We start from the raw sequence: 21676 nt of genomic DNA, 5'->3' as shown, positions 1-21676 counted from the left end.
TCTGGAGAACCATCGGATTTAACCAAATGTAACAACTTCTTAGTGGAAAGTAACCTGTGCTTTTCCCAGTCGAACCACCCCCTGCACGATGGCTGATTCCAGCAACTAGCGTTCGCGTTGTCCGCGGGACTTATATATCTTGGCCTTCGTTCAGGGATTTTTATTAACTGGGATTTCCGAACAGGCATATCTTAACACCCGCCCAGTTGCCATTATTGCATTGGTGATGTTGTAAATCTTGGCCCTCTGCACGGTCAACAACAACAAAAAAAAAATTCAAAGAAAAGCTGCAGAACGTGAACATGACGTGCTGCGGGAATTGCGTACACGTTCAGTCTCAGGTTACGCCTACGTAACACCGGCGGTTGAAGTTCAGGGTGCACGCAATGCGGTATATATAAATAAAACCGACCCTCGTTCACAGCAAACAAGGTAGTTTGTTGAGACTAGACGAAAGATATACCGTCTCAGTAAGAATGCATTTCATCCAGGCTCCCAGCTTCGCGACGATTTTCATCGCGTCGTCTATTTGGCTTGTGCGTCAAGCCCCGACAGCTCAGGCGCTTGTTCGCTGGAAGAACCTCCCAGGTATGTATACAATTAGTAGGAACTTTGGAAATGAAGTTCGCCTATCAGGTACTCGCGTGAAAATTATGACAGGAAGTGCTGTAATTTTTTCAGATAAGAGCTACTATCATACTTTGTTGCAAGTTAGAACTAGCGACGGAAATTGCCTCTTCGCCTTATTAACGCAACTGGTTGCTACTCCACACGGCGCAAGTACTTCTTTACTGCGAGTATATTGAAGAAAAGTACGAAGGAAAAGAAGACGCAGGGGGCAAAGTACGAAACTTAAGCCCGCGCTCAAGCTGGTAGGACGTTTTTGAAGCAATAAACGTTTGTTGTCGAGTGGTCTCGTTGAAAGGGGAGTATTGAGTTCGTCAGTCAAACTCCGCGCGCACTCAACCCACAAAAGAAACGCCAAGGCTGTGCGTAGAGGTTCAGGCGTAGAAGAGGTTGGAACACAGCGCCAACGACGGCGGATCGTCACAGGAAATGCGCAAAATAAGCCGCGAAGTTGATCAGCGACAGCCAATAAAACAGCCATGGCCTCAATGACGTCGTTTAGCCCATGCCAGGGCTGCATAATGAGGAAAAATGAAGAGAGCGCGGTTGGTTTTTCGGCGTCTTTCACAGCGATTTCCGCGCTCATCGCTTCACGTGCATGTGTAACATTTGGCTCAGGTATCCCTGGCAGAGTAATCTAAACGTCGCGCAGGTCTACTTGCACGGCTCAAAGGGCGTTGCAGGGTCCCTTTAAGTTCTTGTGAGGCTGACAAGTTTGAATTAGGTGCGGGGGCGCAGCTTGCACGTACAATGCAAAATGATTTACACTCGTAAGGGTGTAAATCTATGTCTATGCGCGGCAGCTGGCTGAGAGGCGCACTGACGTGCGGCCTGCCGCATGCCGTTAAAGCGGCGTGAGGGCGTCTAGGTAACATCAATGCCACCGCGGCGCCACCGTTACGGGACTGCTCATGGCAGTTGCCGCCTGCGAGACGCCGGCTTTCGGGCCGCTTGTTTAGAAGTGTGCGCTTATTACCGGTATTCCACGCTCTACATAAGGCATTTACCAGTAGTAATTTTACGCCTGTTAAAAGACAGAGGCCATTAACAGCTGCCGAGAGAGAGAGAGAGAGAGAGAGAGAGAGACAAAACTTTTATTGCCGCAAGGGCTAATTCTGGGGAGGGGTGGTGACCGAGGGAGGAAGGTCCCCGGTGACTTTGGCAGCCCGGGCGACGATGGCATCTTGCACCGCCGAATCCGAGCTGCCCAACGCCCTCGCCCAGTTCTCACCGTCTCGATACAGCTGCCGAGCTTGTCTTGGCCATGACGCAAGTTAAATCCCGTTCGCACCAGCATCCTTAGGCGTTGGTGTGCGCCCAGTGTTCCGCATTGGTGTATCACTGTTGCTTATCACATTGCCTGGCATGCTCTCTGTGACCTGACCACGCCCGGCAAAGGTTCGCGTTTTGACTGCAAACTGCAACTGCAGGGAATATATTGAAATTCCGGCCAAATAATTTTTTTGCGACCGTGCTTGTTATTCATGAGTGCAAACCCTTCTGAGTGTTTGACACAACGCGACTTTCGTGTACATTTTCCCTCGTGCACTAAATAAAACACCACCATTCGTATTCATGATGACACAAAAGACTTTACTGGACGTCATTTACTTTTGCAGTGATACTGATGGTTACCTCGGCCCTTGTTTTTTACACCACAGTTGAATGAAAAGCGATTCCCCGTGCACCATATAGTGGTATTCGTTGAAACGTTTGGCTGTCAATTTACTCGCTTGGCAACATTGGAAACGACCAGAGACATGGCCGATGCGCCACGGCCATGGCACGGCTTGGGTCACTGCGCTCGCACGCCGAAGAAAAAAAAAACACCGGCGTGCGTCGTCTGCTCCGTTTCAACTTGATTCTCGGCAGTCGTGTCAACAGAGGTGTTATTAATCGCACTTACAGTGGACTCGAGGCAATACTTTGCGTTCGGTAAGGTAGAATTTCTTAACGTGCAACACAGTCCCGTGCTTAGCACAGACAAGCACCGCCATCCCACGGAGCCCGACGTAACGAGTGACGGCGCACTCACACGGTTGCCTGAACACGCGCCTCGCCAGTGAATACAAGCAATATCGGAGCCTCAACATCTTTTCGTAACAGTGGTTCTTGAACCACCTTTACAAGCCGATCCACGATCGCATAGATATTCCGGCCCAGTTGCCCAGCAAACGTTGTAGTAGTTCTTTTAGAACTTCGGAAAGTTACCTGGTCTGGTCGGCGTCATCCACGTGGAAGGTCGAATCATGACACTACATACAGTGCGGCAAGAATGTCGAGAGAAGAAGATTCCACAATTTTCGACAATCCGTCTAACCTCTGGAGACTTCATCACTTTCCTAACGAATGTGCACGTCCGCTTGCAGATGCCGATAAGGTAGCCCCCGTAGGGTCAGGATCATTCTGTACGCGGACGATATCTGTATTTAGAGTGCTTCGAGATCACGTCTAGTCACGCAACAGAAGCTCCAGACGTCGCTTGCAAAAATATCAGAACACCTACAGCCTAAAGGACTTCATCTCTCCCCAGAAAAAAGCAGCGCAATGGCCTTCACCCGTAAGAGCATGGATAGATATCGAATTAATTCTCGGTGGCCGGCCCCTGAAATGCGTACGTACCAAAAGGTATCTTGGTGTTACAACCGACAGAAACCTCTCCTGGGCTCAGGAAGTGAAGAGACTACGTATGCGAATTTCCACGGCATCCCAAATTATTGGATATCTTGCTGGCACACGCTGGGGCAGCGATTGTTGTTCCATGCTTCTTCTCTTCATGGCGTATGTTGACGGCGTGTTGCACTACAGCCTCACTGTCCTGCAGCAGCTGTCCCGTATACAAGAAAAAAACAGCTTGAAGCGGCGAGGAATAACTGCCTCAGGAAGTGCCTCGGCCTTCCTACAGGATCGTCGTGTTCTGGGACAATTGCTGAAGCCGGCTGCTTGCCCTTGGACGTGTTGCGACTTAAAGAAACACTACGAATTCATTTGAGGCACAGGTTACATACAAGAACGCATTCGTTGGCTCATATCACAGATCGAAGCAATTCAATTTTTGGGCAAGCAATCAGGCTTGCCCTTCGGTCTCTGTGGCTTGAGGCCACAGAGACCGAATGGTGCCATCGTTTTAGCAGGCTCCCAAAAAAATAGCCCGTGCAGTGCCGTCACACATGTCAACCCTCTGCGGTGGCTCAGAGGATAAGGCGTTGCGCTGATGAGCACGAGGTCGTGGGTTCGATTCCCGGCCGCGGCGGGCACTTTTCTGATGGAGGCGAAAAGCAAAAACGCCCGTGTGTACGAGATTTCGGCGCACGCTAAAGATCCCCAGGTGGTAAAAATTAATCCGGAGCCCTCCACTCCGGCACGCCTCATCGCCTGCGTTGCGTCGGCGCGTTAAACCCTACAATCGATCAATCAAGACATCACACATGTCGCGTGGGTGCTCTGTGCAGCGAAGCGTTTGGAAACACGTGTCCCGGCCTGAGGGGTAGATTCATCGGTATAAACGTAAAAGTCCTGGGTACAGGCCCAATGCTGCCAATTATTAGCCACGATTTTCTTTTACTGCAACGTGTTTTCGTAAGTCAATTATGCACAACTTTTTTTCGAAATAACAGCAGTTTGGTACGTTTTAGGTCGGCTTAGGTACACATTTATTAGTTCGTCAGTTCCCTAGTAGGACACGAAAAAAAGGGCGGTCGTGGAGCGCGTCGTATGCTTTCCTATTGGGAGGCCACTATGGACAGGTAGGAGCAAATCAAGTCGTTGCCGTTTGCGACATCAAGTTCTGAGATCAGTTCTACTTAGTTTTAAAACTAAACTACGTGGGTTCCGACTTGGGTCCTCTTGGCGGTTTTCTGTAGCGGGTAAATTTAACGAAAGCCGTCCACGTTTCAGAATGTTCCCGCAACGGTGACTTCACTGTCGCTTCTCTTTCTGTGCGCAGGAAACCTGACTGTAGGGGGCGATGGACTCTTTGAAGGCGACATCATTATCCCTCCTCAAGGCGTGAGGAACAACCGTGTGTTCAGAATATCGTGCTGCTGTTTTGGTGATATTTCCGAGATTCAAAATACCTGATTACAAAAAGACAAACAGGAACCGATATATATATATATATATATATATATATATATATATATATATATACAGGGTGTCCCAGCTATCATGCACCAAGATTTAAAAAAAGAGAAATTGCGTAACTCGAAGAAAACCTAGTGCATAATGTTTGCACTACTGTGAAGAAGCGGAGAGTAATTTTTTCGTTAATGACACTTAATTAATTAATTGTAATTAATTATCTAACTCGAGGAATACCGTCCTAATCACTAAAGTGTCAATGAGGCACTTGTAGGTAACCACGAATGCCATCTGTAGGTAATCACGAAGACCAGACGATACAAGCCGAGAACCGACCAAAGAAGACGCCGTGTCCCCAGCCCTTTCGTCCGACGTGGTTCGAATTCCGCAGAAGGTTCGTTCCTAGTTGAAGACATCGCGTCTGTGTTGCCAGGCATCAACAGGGACGTCATCTTAACCTGCGGCGGCAGGCAAAGCTCCATTGTATGTTTTCATCGCATCGATCACCCTATCGCAATCCTTACGTTGCCTCACGTTGACCGGGACGGTAGCCCTCGACCCGGGGGGGGGATGTTACAGGACTAAGGTGGGCAATGCCTCACAGCCCCTTGACAGAAGAACGATTGCGACGACAACGACGTTCCTGGCGCGCATCTTGCGCGAGGTCTGTGTCATGGCCGCTATGCCCATTCTGTAAATAGATTGCATATATATATAAAGATATATATATATATATATATATATATATATATATATGATTATATGATTACAAATGATTACAATATACATATCATACAATATATATGATATATATATATATATATATATATATACTATGGAAACAAGAAACTACACAGAGGGCGAAAAATAAGGTAAGTAGAGCAAAAGACACACGAGAACGCCATTAAAAATAAAAATAAAAGTTTACTGACGCTTCAAGAGGAGGACTTCCTTTCTTCAGAGTACAGAATAAGTTAGTTTCAGGGTTATATATATATATATATATATATATATATATATATATATATATATATATATATATATATATATATATATACAGATAGAGAGACAGAGACAGAGAGAGAGTGAGAGAGAAATACGTGCTCTATTGAAGAGCTAAATAAACAATCTTGCTGTCTGCATCCGTGCTGGCCTGCTGTAAGGGTGGGGAAGTTCTCATTGAGGGCGTGGGGCGTGTAGGATTGTGGGGTTGCCTCTTGCCATTACACAGTGCTGTCTTTGAACCCTCGTCGTCATAAACAAACGCGGCAAGAGACGCCCGTAACGAAGAGAGCGTGGTGATGTCCCGCGTGGGACGAAGTACCCTGTCGAAGTACGTCGTCGGTCGGATGTGTTCGAGGAGCTTGTGGAGCGTGCGATCGTGGAAGATAATGAAAAAAATCCCCGCCCTAAACCAAATGGGCTGAAGTTTCAGGCACACGACACCGCAGACGTAGTCCTTCGGCTGGGTCATTTCCGTAGAATTTGTGGCGTAGCGCTGGGGGGAAGGCGGTGTTGGTTGCAAGGCGGCGAACCAATGTCTGTGAGCCCTGAGGTAACTTTCAGGCATGGGAGGAACAGGGCGCTCATGCTTCCTGTGCAGTTTTCCTTTTCCTCATCAAGGCGCCGGAGTATGTGCCGCCATCTCTGCCGTGGACTTCCTTCCTGGTAATGACGTCAAGCGGGATGTCATGATTGCAACTGGGAATGGTTCATGCGTTCAATGCGGTTCGTTGTCTACACGCAACGCGCGCCTCGCTTTTGGCCCACTCATTGCTCTCAATGCCCATATGTGCGGGCACCCAAGAAATTGTCGCGGCTATGCTGAGGTGAGAATGTAAGCTTTCGCAAGTTGTGAGCAAGTCGCCGAGAACTCCCGGCTATGAGGACGTGGTTCCACTCAGACGCCTGCAGAGGTGGCATGCGCTAGACGACTCGGTGAAAAGCAAAAGATTCTTCAGTGGGTCCTTTGGTGCGAATAGCCTTGTCACAAACTGTGCGTCACGCAGGAGGGCAATTAGTTAGCACTGTGTTGGGTCGACACCTAAGGGACATGGAAGAAAAGCCGCATTATCGACAGAACGAGTGATGTCCGTCCATGATGAGGTCTGCCCGAGTAATGCAGAGAGCGAGAGAGAGAGAGAGAGAGAGAGAGAGAGAGAGAGAGAGAGAGAGAGAAAGAAAGATAGAGAAAGAGAGGGAGGGAGGGAGAAAGAAAGAGTTATACTTTATTAAAGAAATCCTCTAAGAGAGGAGGTGTCCATCGGTCACAGCTGTTCGCGACCTTCGTAGCCCGGGCTATGGTTTTCTTCTGTCTCTCCGGGTCAGGGCAGTTCAGCGCTGCTTCTCAGAGGTCCACGCACTTCATCTGGGGTAGGGGATCATAAGGACAGGCCCACATGTGGTGTTGCACCGTGGCCTTGTCTCCCCTTAGTGAGCAAAAGGAAGGAGTGTACACCTGAAGGCTGACATAGACGAAATACCTTTCTGGTAGGGCGCTCTTTCATCATGGACACCTACTCCATATATCGTCTGAAACAGGCAATTGTGGTGATTGACTCGTTGAAAGGAAACGATGTGCGCCATTATGATGTTTCGGCCATTGGACCGACCTTCCTCCCAGACCAACCTCCTAGACCGACCTCCCAGGGCGACATCCCAGACCAACCTTGGTTCTGGGAACGGCCTTTGTAAATTTGACGAAACGTCGTTCAAGGTTTTCTTTTTCCGTGTGTCAGCCACTTTCGTTACGCCCGCTCTGTCTGTCTTTGCGCATGCGCAGAGGATTGCTGTGGGCCTCCAGTTGGAGCTGTGGCCGAAGGGAATCATTCCCTACGTCATTGACCCGAAACTCCGTAAGTAGCCCCAATTAGTTTAACCTCAAAGATTCCGTGGGGTTCGTTCAGATGTGTCTGAAATGACACAAGTGGATGACGGTGATGACGGGATGACACAAGTGGATTTTTGATCATTACAATGAAAGAGCGCGTCAATGTTCCAAAGAAAAAAATTTTATCTTTCTGAAATTGTCGAAGGAATGTTTTTTTCGTCTTCCGTTTTTACTCCAGGAATACTGAGGGCAGAGATGTGTTGTTCAATTCAAAGAGAGAGAGAGAGGCATCGGACTTTTTGCGCAGCAATGTCCTTTTTATGCACATCTGCATAATATCGCGTGCTTATGTTGAACATCTTGAAAGTTGCGGTAAGGCAATGGCACGAAAGATTAGGTGCTCTAGCTCTACATTTATTGTAGTGAAGCTTTTTGAAGCGAAAGCTTATTTAGTGGCATCGGTTGCGTTCTGTCAAAGAACAAATGCGTTCACCCTTTGACTGGTTGAGCGACTGAAAAGCTCTGATAAGATTTCCGGACACACAGCACAAACGTGAAATGGGAGTTCAATTGTGTTAAAACGCTTACTTAAAAATCGTGAAAAAGAAATGGTTGCAGATAAGGCAATCCACCCATCGATCATTGACTACAGTAGTATACCTTTACCTCATAAACCACGTATCGGTATACATTGAGATCATTTATAGATGCGTTTACTCAGTGCGCGAAAAATCGTCGTATTCGCTTGTTGTTCGTTTGCGATTAGGGTCTTTAAAGGTGCGAGAGTTGATTGGACGTACTTTCAGCGAAGGTTGGGCGCACTTTTAGCTTTCGCGCTTTTCTCAACATTCTTTAGGGAGGAATTGGAAATTGTTTTCCCTTCCCCTGAAGAAATTACATCGAAATATGTGGTACCCTTGAGCGGAGACAATGCGTCGAGTTGGGAAAAAATGTGGCGATGTGGTTAATGTAGCAACCCAATGGTATTCGGTCTTCACCTCGCAACAGTAGCTTTGCTGTAGCCCCGAAAAAAAAAACCACAAAATTTTGTGCGCAAAGTACTAAAAATTAAAACCAGTCCCACCCAGTGTGAAATCTGCGGAAACAGTGGAGCTGTGGTTCAAAGGTTCGGCCGAGAACGGCAGCGCCGCCTCCGCGCAAATTTTAGGGTTCGCGCGAAGAAATCGGCAGCTAAACGCCCGCGGTGGGAGGATCCCTCCCATTCTCTCTCCCCTCACAGCGGACAGAGAGAGGAAGCCACCTGCTGCTGCTGATGATGATTGATGATTGCTATTGGTTTCCCCTTTGTAGCGGGGTGATGACATGTCATCTTACCAAAAATGGCTATGTATACCTATGTTTTATACTGTTGGTTTAATACTAGCGCTGCTTAGGGCAGGCACAAAATTTTATTAGGCACAAAATACTTCATTTTCCTGTTACATGTGGTAGCTGTCCTAGGCAATATTCCCCTCTATGCTTTTCGTCTACCAGCATTCTAATTTTCTTTTCGTCGTCTCGACAGCCTTGAAGTTAACTTCCTCTATGCTACCCTTAAATCCTAGGGCTTCTGGAAGCCGAATATTTCCCTCATGTAGATTTGGAGGGATACCCTAGCATTCTAACACTATGTGCTGCATAGTTTCTGTTTCTTTACGGCAGACCACGCATACCCCATCATTTTGTGAATACTTCCCCACGAAGCTGTTAGTTCTGTTAGTTCGCAAGCAACCTGCTTTAGTTTCAAAAAGCAACGCACTGCCCTGGGAATTATCGTAGAAATTTTCCTTTCTGATGTTCAATTTCTCAGCCCTGTACATCTCTAACGACGTTTTAGCTTCCATTTTTTCCTCTCCATTTATTTGTTTCTATCTGCCTTGCCTCTTTCTTGGTTACCTTGGCTGTTTTCAATTCTCCCCTGTTCTTTCCGTATTTCATCGTTAGGCTTCTAGTCTTCCTTAGCCACTGCGTGTCCACGATTTTCATCTCACCGCGAACGCTGCGTCCTCTATGGGTGGGCCCCAGACCTACAGGTAGAGGCCTCTGGCAAGTCCGGGAACCCCTGCGTGACGTACGACCTACAGCAGATGGACTAAAATGCTCCACCTGCAACAATTGCAATATCAAATAAAAGGTAGCTATGCGCTTCTAGCGTGAACTAAAGGCAATTTTCTGATACGAATGAAAACTTTTTAGAGATAAATATTGTTCTCGATTAAAGAAAAGCTGAGGGTGAATAAAGGCAATTGATTTCCGGTACGCGAAATTCCCCCCGCAATGGCAACCCATGGTATGAACATTTTCGCTCTATTACCGTGCGGATTACAATCTTAAAGTAGCCATGCAGGCAAAACACAAGTTTGTTTCATTCGAAAGAATGCCTAGTTAGAATCATACTCACACCCATTTTAGCGTAACCTTTGCCGAAATAAGCTATATAATTAAGAAAAAAAGGGAATGGCCATGCGACCCACGAGCTCATTTCCAACCACAGAACCTATCTAGTCATACGCGGCAGCTGTATGATTGGCTGAGGCCGCCAAAAAGCAAACGCAAATTGGGCAGGGCTTACAAGCTTGCCGAACAAGCTATTTGCGCTTAAAGTAAGGGCACATTCTTTTGATACAGTTAAAGCCGGATGTAACAAACGTCCATGTAATGAATTCCCGAGTTTAATGAGGTTTTTCAATTTCCAATTGGCCGCCCCATTGAAACCCATGTGTTTGGGACCCCTATGTAACGAAGGCGTTGCAATGGTTAGCCTTGATATACCAAATTCGCTACGCTAACGAGCTATTGCTCTTGACTTTTTTTTTTAAATTGGGCTAAGGAAGTGTACTAATTTAGTGATTTTGGCCAGCACCGCAAGCTGCCGTGCGTTTCCACGTCTGACGACTGCGGTGTCGGTCAGGTGCTGTGTCGGCGCGTAGTTGCGCATCTCCTCTGCTGTACGTGGTGTCGGTTCGTCGGTGATGATTTCTGCTGCCAGAAACCGAAAGGATTTGTCTTTCCAAAACAAGCTGGCAATTTGAAATGCCGTCGTCTTCACCGGGGCGAAAGAAGGGCGTTGCTGCCTGGTGCAGTATCCCAGCTATAGTACCCTCTCGCGAATTTTGAGCGCGAAAAAGAGCAATCTTGAAAAGGCATCCTTTAAGCATAAGCTCGATCCTTGAAACGCGTTGGGGCCCCGAAAAGTGTCAAAGTCTGCGAATACGGGGGTAAATCATCTTTTTTCTTTGGAGTGCCTAAGCTAGTGGGAAACACAGTAGGCGGAAATCACGCAGTTTTCCCCATGAAATAAATCCTTGAAGGGGGAGATCAGTGTCACTGATGTCTAGAATTTTGCTTTCGTTTCTGCTTTATGCACGCCAGCCTTAACCAGAAACCTCCATGTAACGAAAACCTGCATTTAACGAAAAATTGCAAATTCATATCAACTTCGTTATATCCTGGTTTAACTGTAGCAGTAATAATGATAGGGTAAACAGTGGAAGCTACGAAAGTACACGTTAGCATAGAAGTGTCGATGCGTACTGCTGTTGGTACTGCGCGCACTACGCCTTTTTTTATCAGCACAGCACTGCGGCGCTTTGGGGTCGTCTCATACGACACTGGCCGATTGGCGTAAGCGACGGTGTCTTATGGGACCGTATTTGTTGAGCGAACACCATGTTTCACGAAAGGATTATTTTCTTGCTGAACGATAAAAAAAGACCAGTTGCAAATACGGTTAAAAACAAAGAAAAGGCTGGAAGCGGCTCTTTGCGGTATGGTGGCGTCATTTAGGTTCACTAACGATAAACAAGGCTTCGAAATCAGCTGCAGAGCGGTTCTTGTGATGTCACTGCAGACGTTGCTCAAACACACGATTTGGCGGGAGAATCAAAATTTTAACTTAAAGTGTGCAATTTCTCAGGGAATAAAGCATCGTTTCACGCCGGACAAGCGCTGTGGGCACTATAAAACACGAAATCTTTCGAATAAAACAAACTTGTATTTTGTCTGCATGGCCCCTTTAAAGGGGCCATAAAGACAGTGCGGAAGTTTGGTGTATTAAAAAGAGTGCTTTGTCTCTATTACAATGTTGCGAATTTTACCCAAAACTTCAAACAAATAGCATCGAAAATAGCAAATACAAATTCAGTGGTAATGAATCCCTAACCACTTTCTGGAGACGTCTTTGTGACGTCAAGTAATCTTGTTTGTGTGGTTGGCAGTCGCCGAAGAAAGCAACCGACAAAAGACACGGCTGGGCAATTCTAAGGGGACTGCCTCCTAAACCACGTGACCTTATAATTTGAATCATAACGTGCAGTAACAGACTGATAACCGCGAATTATTATTTCTCTTTATTGCGTCATTGCTGCCGCTTGTGCGGAACTGTTCACGTTGCGAGGCGCGAAATTGAAAAACTCTTTATATTTCTTGGGGTTTGTTGGCTACAAAAACGTTTGTCGTGTGTGGAATAGAGCTCAGTGTCGGACCAGAGGCTAGCTCTTTCAAATCGTACAAGGTGCATTTTGTTTCACGGCCCCTTTAGGCTTAGGAGGACTGCTCAGGTTCTGGTGAAGCCTAACGTGGCAGAAAAGTGCGGTCACGAAAATTGCCAGTCACGCGTTTAGACCCCATTACCTTTCTGAAGTGGCACAGTTCTCGGTACCCTGTGCAGTGGTACATAAATGGTATCCTGTGCAGCTGTAACGGTGGTAATAAACGGTTAGAAAAAATTGCATACGTGGTCAATACAAAATTGTTACGCTTTGCGCCACATCTAAATGCAGTTCGCGTTACAGGTGGCAGTAAAACGTGTTGGGAAATCGAATCAATAACTTGCACATGCCCTTCAAACGGGTGGGCATAATAAGGGGAGCTTCTGGCCGCTTCTGGGTTGCTTTTTTTTTTACAGGACGCCACGAAAAGTTGATCCGGAGGACAATGGACGAGATAGAGAGCCTTTCCTGCCTCCGTTTTGTTCCCCGCACGTCTGAGCACAAAGCCTACGTCAAAATTGTTGACAGAAATGGGTGAGTTCCACACGATAACCTCTATTTCTGGCCCTACATGGTACCAGCCCTCTTTTGGAATACTTTTATGTTGGGCACGACATACATTCAGCGGGACCATACACAGGCAGCACGATTTCTAGAGTACTTATCATAACCAAAAGTAAAAAAATGAAACCCAGTTCCACTGGGGCGATATGTAGGGTTATCGCAGACATGGAGTGTCTAAATGCGACACTACCGTTTCTATGGAAACAGCTACGCTGGTTTCAAGGAGCGATTAAGAAACCGTATAAAGGAGTAGGTAAGACTGCATTTTACTATTGGTTTAGCTCGGAGATCTGGAGATTTTTAACTTAACTGAATAATCATATGCCGATCTTGCGGAGTCATGTACTTTATAATAATAATAATAATAATAATAATACTTTATTGATGACATGAGTAAATACAAAACAAGGAACGGGCCTGCCAAAGCCGCAGTGGGCTTGAACGGCAGTGCCTGGCAGACAGTGACAGAGCCATCAATAACAGATAATTCGCTTGAAAACAGTAGTAAGAAGAAAAGAGAGTGAGAACGCACCACGAAAAACACAAAACACATGACAGGGTTCCGGTCACAGACTAATGCGTCTAAGACCTTTTTTCAGGCTACCTTTCGTTTTAACATCATTTAAGCACCGCGGAAGTGAATTGAATATTTCAGGGACATAATATTTACGGAGTCTTCGACCGTATCTCGTATTACAACGGGGTGTAACATAGGGATTCTTTGGTCTCAGACAACGAGCAGGCACATACGGAATTTTATGCTGGCTTGTCCAAAAATGTTTCAAGACAACCGTTTCCAACAGCAGAGAATTGAAATCAGGTAATGACAAGGTTCTGAAAACATCAGAGTGAGGGGGAAGATCATATGCAACATTCTTTAGAATACCTCGAAGAATAGAATTGACCCGGTTTACCAAATGTTGAGCGCCATGACCATAAATAGATATTCCATACCGGATTACACTGTAACACAGGGCATGTACTACGAGCTTTCGGACAGACAATGGCATGTAAAATTTAATATTATATAAAACACAAGACACTGCTCGAAGTTTTTGACAAATATGTGCAAAATGAGAATTCCAAGATAAATCTGAGATAATGAGAATTAAAAAATGCTTAAATAAATAAATAAATAAATAAATAAATAAATAAATAAATAAATAAATAAATAAATAAATAAATAAAGACACACATAATAATAAATAAATAAATAAATAAGTAAATAAATAAATAAATAAATAGATAAATAAATAAAGGAGCAGTGAATGATCGGGAGCCTCCTCTCGGCGCAGGTGCTCGTCGCAGGTGGGACGTACGGGCCGTGGACCCCAACTGCTCAAGCTGGGACCTGGCTGCCGCAACAGGATAGCGGTCCTTCACGAGCTGATGCACGCCGCGGGCTTCATCCACGAGCACTCCCGCGCAGATCGGGACCAGTACGTCAAAGTCTTCCCCGAGAACGCGAAACCCGGTGCGTATGTACGCATATCCTCTACTTACGCTTCCCCTTCGTGGCCATGCCGGTATTTTCTATATCTATGTCGTCGCAGTTCGCGGAATCACGCGTACCAACTCTCCCTAATTTGGCTTACCCTCCTTTCTTGTCGTTGCCTCGCTTATTTCTCTCCTGAACAGTTTGTACTATTACATACTCATTATTAATGGGACACTGAAGTGATTGGTAAACATCGCGCGATTACTAGCGAAAATTGTAGTGTGGGTCTCTAGGAACTGTTTCGACCAGTCTCACTGCGTTCTAGCGACTTTATTTAGTAGAAAAATCAATTAAAAATGCTGTCCTCCTCTCGTCATCCTCCTTGCCGATTTGTAGAATGTTTCGCATGACGTCAAAAAAATATGGCTTGGCTTGACTGCGCTACTGCCCGGCTCGCCGACCTTCCCAATCAGTCGGCCCAGCGTTTAGCTGGGCCGATCATCGGCGGGTCGTCGACGGGTCGTCGCAATTCGTTCGCTCAGTTGAAACGAGCTCCAGTCAAGCGCACATGCCACGCTGCGCTGACTGGTACGCTGGTAATAAAGTCTAGGGAATTTTGAAGGAGGGGAAAGTGATCGAAGCGCCAACTGTCGGCGGTCATTAGCATCATGATGGGCTACTTCGCTTCGTCTCTCCTAGGCGGCAGCACCATCTGAATGACTCGTACTGAAAGACATAAGGCGCGTTCATAGAGCTGTTCGCGTTTCTACTCATAGCGCAGTTGCAGAGCGCTACGTACAGCCACGATCAAAAGTTTACGGACCAGGAAAATTCTCATTTTAGGTTATTTCTCTTCCTATAGCAGCCCGAAAAACTGCCAAATGCATGCAAGATGTCGTATAAGTACTGAAATAATGAAAGCTACAGCACATAGTACTCCGGGTTGCCGTGCGGCAGAGAAATAACTCAAAATTGCTATTTTCGTGGTTCGTAAACTTCTGCTCTTGGGTGTACCTCGCGTTGTGGCGAGAGAGTCGGGGGCTCGAATCCGGCCGCCGCCGCGTCAGTTGCTCTTTTTCTGCCGAAGTCACTTCCGTGACGGATATGACATCAGTCAGATCTTCGCTTACCCGGTCATAAAACACTTGCGTGTTAAAATAGCGTAAACGGACCAACTCTGAACTATGCCGTGAATCTCCGGAAAAACATAATCGGTGAAGCAAAGGCACTTCATCGCTATAATGGTATAAATTTGCGTCTTTGGATAAAAGAAACAAACGAAAACTTTATACTATGGTTACATTTATACAACGTCTTTCACTGGACATATCTATATATTGGGTTGTAAAAAACTGACACTGTAGACAAGCGGCATAAGAGTGATACGCGTTAGTACACAGTTTTCTGAATTTCTGCAGTTTGTTCTACCTTATTTCAGAAAGGCTAAGTGTAAGAGTGGTATCTTTGGGCTCTCGGTGAGCTAATTAGTCTATCGATCTAGTGCAACTTGTATTTTGTCGTCAGTGTATCTTCAAAGGTGAATCTTTATTAGATTAGTTATGAACTTGTACCATTTAAAGACCAAACATGATTTAGACGTCAATCTCAAACGTCTCATCATTTGGATATGCATTTTGAAGAGATTAGTGGTCAATATGCAACATCAGTACATCTAAAATAGGAGTATGCGTCTGTATGTTCAGCATTTATCAAGATTTCCTCGGCCGGGGCGAAAGTGCATGGGCCGCAGAATATTCAAAGCTCAACTTACCCTTTGAACGAAGCTAAAAGTTTTATAGCGGAAAGCTTTAAGAAACGCATTTCTTTCTACTGCCATAAAATACTTTGTTCGCAGTTATATGCTAAGCTTGTTATTTGAATTATTTGTGACGTAGAAACCTTTGGAGTAGCCTAGGAAATTTTGACAAAAACTGTGCGTGTCTTTCTTAGAGACGACCGCCATCAAAGCTCAAGAGAAATAAAATTTACTGATACCTTCAACCAAAATTTTTGGTCACGCCTATATTGTACGCTTCAAAGTTTCATAACTTGTAATTACTCATGTTTTTTTATATCGAACGCAGAGCACGCCCACGAATTTCGGAAGCTGCCACATCGGGCGAACGAACCGCTGTCCCCCTTCGACTTCGGCTCAGTCATGCTGTACGACTCGAAGGCGTTCGCCCGAAAGAACCTCTACACCATCCTCACCAAAGACGGCGGAGTTATCCCGAGTATTTGGAAGAGGCCAGGACTCAGCCAGTACGATGTTCAGGGGATCCGGGAAGCATACGGCTGCCGATAAGGAAGGAAATAAAGGATGATATCAACAGCCCAAAAAATCACGTGGTGATCCATGGAACAATTCGCTCATTTCGCTGCTTGGCTGTTTCGGCTCTGTCCACCCGGTCTCTCCACTGTATTTTAAAGCTAGGCTTTACTAATTTCGTCCAGCGGTATCGCCGTCGTTGAGGAAATGACCTTCAGTTGACCGTGACTCAATGGGCCGAGGTCTGCCGTCAACGCCGTTCGCTAGCTGTCCGACACCGGTGCCTGTACAGGCTTCGCGCACGCGCTCTCCGCGGTTGGTTCGCCGCCTGTCCACGTGACTCGCCACGTGCATGCAACTTCGTCCATGTTTGATTTCGGTGCCTGGCCGCCTTCTCTGAGCAGTGCGCGGGAGTTGCAGGCTTTGGGCCGTCGGCGGATAGCGGCGTCCGACCACCCCACGAAAATCGGCGGGCGAGCTGCTCCAGTGAAGGAATGCCGTGGGCGCGAATCAGGTGTCCCAGACTAAGGAAGAGCGAGCCGTTCGACTCGGAAAACGCCGGAAGCCGACCCACTACTGTAGCCAAAGTCTTGCTCAGGAGAAACAATATGATGATTGCAGTTAAACCAAAGGTTAAACAAGTGAAAGCAAGAATTAACTATACTAAGCCAAGCTTTAGCTTTGAGTATCCAGGGTTAGCTGTGCTAAGTCACAGACATTTTTTCGTCCGTGCTCCGCTGTCGCCCGGTCTTAAGACACAGTGACGCAGTTCCGTTGACGGAGCGACGCAGAAACTTTGCGTCCATTCTCACGCAGTGATGATGCTTCAGGCACTGCTCGTAAGACACCACGTGTGCCACGACGACAGAAGGGGACCAAGATAAAGAAAATTAGCATGATTGAGCCAGGCCCTAAAATGGGAGGGGGAGTTATTCAGATGAGGATTTAATTAAATTCAGTCGCCTGAACTGGCCGCAGGGTGTGGTAGAGCGTAAGCTCCAATGAGTCTGCGCTTTGATTGTAATCAGAGGGTATAGTTTTTGTAGAGATAGAGCGGGTGAAGTAAAGATGCGCATAATACTTAGCGAAATTTAGATTGCCACTACCAACAAGATTCAACGTTAGATACGTCGGATAATACGTGCGCGCATAACCGAAGCGGCCAGCGCGCAGCAGTGAAGTGGTTGTTTCGGCGGCCTTCTAGTGATATTTAAACATATCTTAGAAGTTTAGGAGACATACAAAGTTGTGATCAGAGCAAGTTGCTTGCGACGGCTGTGAACGGGAGCAGCATATCAACCACCACGGTAGCCCAGCTGTCGGTGCCGGATTTGTCTGTTCTATTCCGTCGGTGGGAAGTTCTTCGCAGGATGATGATAATATTGATGGTTATAAATTTATAATATTACCAAAATATGAGTAAAATTCGATCAATAACGATTATTTGCGGGCCCAGGGGAGCCTATAGGTTGATTAGGCATTATATTATTTGTACTATATACATCAGTATTTCCCTATTCACAAAAATACGAAGGAGACAACGTCCTGCGATATCTTTACGGAAAATAAAGGAGAATGCGTGTATACACTGCTCTTCTCAGTCAAACTGAAGAGAGCATGAGAAAAACTAATAACTATCGCGCAATTATCGCTCGCACGCATACAAAACCAATGGGTGCCAGAAAAATCAGGTGATTAACTTTCGGAAGTCTCACAGCTTGTGTATCGGGTGGTTAAATGCATAGAGTTTCATACTAATATACACTAGAGGGAAATCTGTCGCCACTGTCTAGGGAAGCCGCGCTTCAGCGAGCGTTCCGCCATGTACCGGGCAGGCACGTTCCATTTGTCCTTGGAATGGCTCACCAACAAGCTGAAAAGTTGCTTCTGGCTGCAAAAATGCAACAATATTACTGTAAAGGTTCATCAAATTTGTTTTGTTATTATAAAATTAAGCTACAGAAAGACAGATCTGTCAGGTATTATTTAGAAGCTTCATGCAAGATGAACAAAAAAAAAACGATGTTACACGTTTTTATTGATTTTGGTTTCAAGACGAAAAAGAAGCCATGTGGCTAACCAAGCAAAGGAGGCGAGGAACGCCGCTAGCTGCAATGGCGCCGCCCACAGCGGCCCGCGAATGCAGCGCCAGATTTCCCTCTAGTATATATTAGTATGAAACTCTATGGTTAAATGTAACCAATTTTAACATTTTTCTCCCAGCCGCTGTAGCTGAATAGGTGGTTGGAATTGCCTCATTAGCAGAGCCTGCTATTTGAATATTAGCTTAAGGTACGCGAAACAACTACTACAACCGTAATCGGCTTCTATATCAGGGGAGAAATATCAGTGCTTGTGGGACCAAATGTACATTAGCCAACAAGGCCAGTAGCCAGTGCGCATTAACGGACAGTGGCGTGCTTCATGGATGATATGTACGGCGCACTATTACGAAAAATTGAATTCAGTTCCACCCAGTGTGAAATTGGCCGAAACAGCACATCTTCTGTTACGTTGTGTCGGCTCGAACGTCAATGGGCGTACGCTTTGGAGCGGCAACGGCGTCGCCGCACAAATTCTACGGTTCGCGCAAACGAATCGGCAGCTAAGTGGCAGCGGTGGGAGGCTCCCTTCAGGGAGGGATGAAAAAATAGCAGTGGCTTAGCTCCGCTAGCCAGGATATACGTAGCGTGAGCCAAGGTTCAGCTGGTTATTCTTAGGTTTTTTGGTTGTCTAGGATTAGCTGATTATCACGCTTAGTGCTGCTAAAACGATTTCCAATCGAATCCAGTACAATCCAATCTGATACAGTTCAGTCCGGTCCAATGTAATCCAGTCCAGTCCGGTCCAGCCCAGTCCAGTCACTGCTTCTCGCGCATGCGCAGTACGGCTCTCCAGGAGCCACGCGAAACGGCTGCTGCTGCGGTTAACTTCCCACGGCCCCAGCAGCTAAAATCTATGCGTACCTTTCGTGGTGTGGCGTCTTACTTTCGGCGCTTTGTCAACAATTTCGCTTCCATAGCTTCGCCCCTCAATACACTCCTTAACTCTGGAACTCCCTTCGTCTGGACGGATGATTCTGAAAGAGCTTTCCAACAGCTGAAGACCGCGCTTACCTCCGGGTCAGTCCTCTGCTGTTTTGACGAGTCCAGACCTGTAATTCTCCACATGAACGCCAGTGGCCACGGACGTGGGGCTGTGATACTGCAGTCGGATGGTAAGGATCAAGAATGCGTTATTTCTTGCGCCAGTCGTTCCCTAAGTACTGCTCAGGAAAACTACGCCATCACTGAGCAGGAGTGTCCCGCTGTGGTTTGGGCCTTCCAGAAATTTCGACCATACAACTACGGACGCCACTTCACAGTAGTGACTGACCACCGTGCGTTATACTGGTGGCAGACACTCAAAATTTCATCAGAGTGCCTCGGAAGCTCGGTTCTACGACTTCAGCCGCACACCATCTTAGAAGAAACTCCGCCCGTGAACTACGACGTCGCTCCGTGCAGTGCTCCTGTCGATTGTCACTACCGTGGCAGAGAAGGTGTGCACGTCGCATGACTCAAGCCTTTCGGGCGTCGCTGGTCTTGACGAACCGCGGTCAGGAGGCCGCCTTGACACGGAGGGCGAAATAGTGAGCACGTTCTGAGCATCGCGTCCTATGTACAGTGACCGGGTCACGCATTGTGGACAACATCCTGTGCTTCATCTTCTTATCCTACTAATCATCTCCATGAATATTCCTCCCATGCAATATCATCGTAAGCGGAGGTTGGTTCCTATATATATATATATATATATATATATATATATATCAAAGTTGCAGTCCTTATTGCCAGTGCTGTTTGGCGTTTTTTAACAGTGTTTTATAGTGCCGAATGAGGTATGATTGCATTTTTTTTGCAGGAATAAATAATTATATATATATATATATATATATATATATATATATATATATATATATATATATAGCGAATCAGAATAGGAAATGAGGGGCTCGTTGAAAATAACACAGAAATAAGGGTTGGCAGTCGAGAAAACCTCGGAAAGCAAAGGGGAGGATGTGGTAGATCATTGAAACAGACTCAGAATTTGGAAAGAAAGAAAGTGAAGAAAAAATGCCCGCCAGGTGGGATCCGAACCCACGACCTCCAGAATACCGGTCTGGTGCGATAACCACTACGCTACCGGCGGGGCGATTTTCCCATTCACTTTCTGGGGTATTTATGTTAGGTATGTTTGTTTCCTGTGCTTGGGGGTGGTAGCCAGCGCCATTCGGACTAATCGGGGTGAAGGGGACCTTCTTTTTAACCCCCGGGTCGTGACTCGAGTGTCTACGACATGTCCAGAGTGGTCGACCAGCTTTGAACCCTCTTAAGCTCCCTTTGGCAACAAGACTGCCAGAACAGAGGCCCTCGCTATGCATGTAGCGAATCAGAATAGGAAATGAGGGGCTCGTTGAAAATAACACAGAAATAAGGGTTGGCAGTCGAGAAAACCTCGGAAAGCAAAGGGGAGGATGTGGTAGATCATTGAAACAGACTCAGAATTTGGAAAGAAAGAAAGTGAAGAAAAAATGCCCGCCAGGTGGGATCCGAACCCACGACCTCCAGAATACCGGTCTGGTGCGATAACCACTACGCTACCGGCGGGGCGATTTTCCCATTCACTTTCTGGGGTATTTATGTTAGGTATGTTTGTTTCCTGTGCTTGGGGGTGGTAGCCAGCGCCATTCGGACTAATCGGGGTGAAGGGGACCTTCTTTTTAACCCCCGGGTCGTGACTCGAGTGTCTACGACATGTCCAGAGTGGTCGACCAGCTTTGAACCCTCTTAAGCTCCCTTTGGCAACAAGACTGCCAGAACAGAGGCCCTCGCTATGCATGTAGCGAATCAGAATAGGAAATGAGGGGCTCGTTGAAAATAACACAGAAATAAGGGTTGGCAGTCGAGAAAACCTCGGAAAGCAAAGGGGAGGATGTGGTAGATCATTGAAACAGACTCAGAATTTGGAAAGAAAGAAAGTGAAGAAAAAATGCCCGCCAGGTGGGATCCGAACCCACGACCTCCAGAATACCGGTCTGGTGCGATAACCACTACGCTACCGGCGGGGCGATTTTCCCATTCACTTTCTGGGGTATTTATGTTAGGTATGTTTGTTTCCTGTGCTTGGGGGTGGTAGCCAGCGCCATTCGGACTAATCGGGGTGAAGGGGACCTTCTTTTTAACCCCCGGGTCGTGACTCGAGTGTCTACGACATGTCCAGAGTGGTCGACCAGCTTTGAACCCTCTTAAGCTCCCTTTGGCAACAAGACTGCCAGAACAGAGGCCCTCGCTATGCATGTAGCGAATCAGAATAGGAAATGAGGGGCTCGTTGAAAA

At 46.5% G+C, this 21676-nt stretch overlaps 1 protein-coding gene across 1 annotated transcript; it reads left to right on the top strand.

Annotated features, from left to right (window-relative positions):
* Window positions 1-445: 445 nt before the first annotated feature.
* LOC144160003 (astacin-like metalloprotease toxin 5) lies at window positions 446-16371 on the top strand. The gene is made up of 6 exons (XM_077691629.1): window positions 446-588; window positions 4574-4635; window positions 7490-7562; window positions 12444-12561; window positions 13887-14065; window positions 16114-16371. Exons 1-6 carry the CDS (start codon window positions 477-479, stop codon window positions 16332-16334), a joined length of 765 nt encoding a protein of 254 aa, XP_077547755.1. The 5' UTR covers window positions 446-476; the 3' UTR covers window positions 16335-16371.
* The last annotated feature ends 5305 nt before the right edge of the window (window positions 16372-21676 follow it).

This window comes from Haemaphysalis longicornis, unplaced genomic scaffold (assembly GCF_048455015.1).
Source record: "Haemaphysalis longicornis isolate Haplotype H1 unplaced genomic scaffold, Haemaphysalis longicornis Haplotype H1 scaffold_10, whole genome shotgun sequence".
Classification (NCBI taxonomy): Eukaryota; Metazoa; Arthropoda; class Arachnida; order Ixodida; family Ixodidae; genus Haemaphysalis; species Haemaphysalis longicornis.
This window is presented reverse-complemented; position numbering and strand designations above follow the sequence as displayed.

Bases quoted from the DNA above. Each gene is read 5' to 3' on its own strand.
- LOC144160003 (XM_077691629.1), top strand. From the start codon at position 477: ATGCATTTCATCCAGGCTCCCAGCTTCGCGACGATTTTCATCGCGTCG. The intron at 589-4,573 runs GTATGTATACAA...TTCTGTGCGCAG, and splicing joins TCGCTGGAAGAACCTCCCAG to GAAACCTGACTGTAGGGGGC. The intron at 7,563-12,443 runs GTAAGTAGCCCC...TTTTTTTTACAG, and splicing joins CGTCATTGACCCGAAACTCC to GACGCCACGAAAAGTTGATC.